At 31.4% G+C, this 2,500-nt stretch overlaps 1 protein-coding gene across 1 annotated transcript in view; it reads right to left on the bottom strand.

Moving 5' to 3' along the window:
- Window positions 1-1,311: 1,311 nt before the first annotated feature.
- Window positions 1,312-2,500, bottom strand: part of snx7 (sorting nexin 7) — a 27,084-nt gene continuing 25,895 nt past the window's right edge. Inside the window, exon 9 of the mRNA XM_062020896.1 lies at window positions 1,312-1,485. Within this exon, the coding sequence (XP_061876880.1) occupies window positions 1,408-1,485 (78 nt within the window). The 3' untranslated portion in view covers window positions 1,312-1,407. The remainder of the gene's footprint in view (window positions 1,486-2,500) is intronic.

The following is a 2,500-nucleotide window of genomic DNA, read 5'->3' as shown; positions in this document are numbered from 1 at the left end:
TTATTTTTTGAGCGATGACAGTCCTAAAAAGATAAATCTCTTTAAAATTGTTGGAGGCACACAAGAGACCCAGGATAGCTCAATAGTAATGACTGCTTCCCCTCACTCAGTGGTACTGTGTTCAAATCCCTACATTTTTGTTTCACCTCTATCATAGTTCACTTATTACATTTGTATAAACCCATGATAGCGCAATGGTCAACACTGTGGGCTCCTGCGTGGAAAGGTTATCAGGTGACCACGGATCAGCCTCCACAGCCTCAAAGTCGGGACCCACAATGCACCACTCCTCTGTGCATCAATCGGTGACGTCTCTGCGCTGCTGACTTGTCTCCATTCAAGAAGATCCCCTGCCGGTCTCCCAATGGACTGGACTTTCACATGAAGTGTGCCTTTTATTTATTCTCTACTCCGTTGAGTATGCCTTTTACTTATTTTCCACTCTGTTTGAATGCGCCTTTTATTTATTCTCCACTCTGTTTGAGTACGTCTTTTATTTAGTCTCCATTCCATTTGAGTACGCCTTTTATTTATTCTCCACTCCGTTTGAGTACGCCTTTTGTTTATTTCCAATCCGTTTGAGTACGCTTTATGTTTGTTTTTTTACTACCTGAGAGCACACTTTTTGTAATCAAATATATATATTTTTTTTTTAAGTGGCCGATTCGTCTTAACAGAGCATGGCGTGATGTCTTATATATGCGATATAAACTAACCAGAGCATGGAACGTTGTCTTATATTTATTATACAAACTAACCAAGGCAAACCACCCATTTTGTCTAATGTGCGTGATATAAACTAACCAGGGCATGGAATGTTGTCTTATATTCATTATCTAAACCACGCAAGGCAAACAATTATGTCTTATATACGTGATATACAGAAATCTAACCAGGTCATGATATGGTGTCTTATATGTTATATAAACTAACCAGTGCATGACAACCAGGACATGGCATATTGTTTTGTATTCATTATATAAAATAACCAGGGCAAACCACCCTGATTCTTTTATATAAATGTAATAAACTAACCAGAGCATGACTTGTTGTCTTATGGTCATTATATAAACTAACCAGGTCGTCTTAAATACATGATAAATACTAACCAGGTCATGGCATGTTGTCTTATATATTGTACATGACAAAAACTAACCAGGGCATGACATGTTGTCTTAGGTGCACTGGTGCAATGCTGTGAAATTATACAATGTAGTTAAATAGTGTACTAATATTACACTATGACAGATAATATTGAAAGTTTTAAAGTAAATGAGAAAAAGGAAAACAATTAGACGACAAGAGGCTTGATGGAATGTTCTTGTCTGTGACATGTTTACATAAATCAAGTACATAGAAATGTACAGAAAGAGTTTGGAATTTACACGTTGGAATGAACTTCATATTTTAAATGGAATCTTCATGTCTCTCTTCAATGTCCTCTCTTCTCTGAGACAGCAGGAAGGATTCCCACACTGCAAGGCACTGCAAGCAAACACATGCTTTAAAATCATACATATATATATATATATATATATATATATATATATATATATATATATATATATATATATATATATATATATATATATATATATATATACACATATATACATATATGTGTGTGTGTATGTATGTATATATATATATACACACACACATATACACATCGAGTATACACACACACACACACACACACACACACACACACACACACACACACACACACACACACACACACACACACACACACACACACACATATATATATATATATATATATATGTATATATATATATATATATATATATATATATATATATATATATATATATATATATATACATACATACATACATACATATATATATATACATACTGTATGTATATACATATGTATATGTGTATACATACATACTGTATGTATATATACATATTTATACATACTGTAAATATATACATACATACACATATCTATACATACATACATACATACACATATCTATACTATATATACACATACTGTATGTATATACATATGTATATGTGTATACATACATACTGTATGTATATATACATATTTATGTATATATACATATTTATACATACTGTAAATATATACATACATACACATATCTATACATACATACATACATACACATATCTATACTATATATACACATATATATACTGTATGTATACATATTTATACACATCTATATATACTGTATATACATACACACACACATACATACTAATATATATATAGTTTATATATATAGTGTACATATACAGTTATGCTCATAAGTTTACATACCCTGGGAGAATTTATGATTTCTTGGCCATTCTTCAGAGAATATGAATGATAACACAAAAACCTTTCTTCCACTCATGCTTAATGCTTGTGTGAAGCTATTTATTGGCAAACAACTGTGTTTACTCTTTTTAAATCAAAATGACAAAAGAAAGTACCCAAATTACCCTGATCAAAAGTTTACAT

This window comes from Entelurus aequoreus, linkage group LG15 (assembly GCF_033978785.1).
Source record: "Entelurus aequoreus isolate RoL-2023_Sb linkage group LG15, RoL_Eaeq_v1.1, whole genome shotgun sequence".
NCBI lineage: Eukaryota > Metazoa > Chordata > Actinopteri > Syngnathiformes > Syngnathidae > Entelurus > Entelurus aequoreus.
The sequence above is the reverse complement of the archived record's forward strand: the minus strand, read 5'-3'. Positions and strand labels throughout refer to the sequence as shown.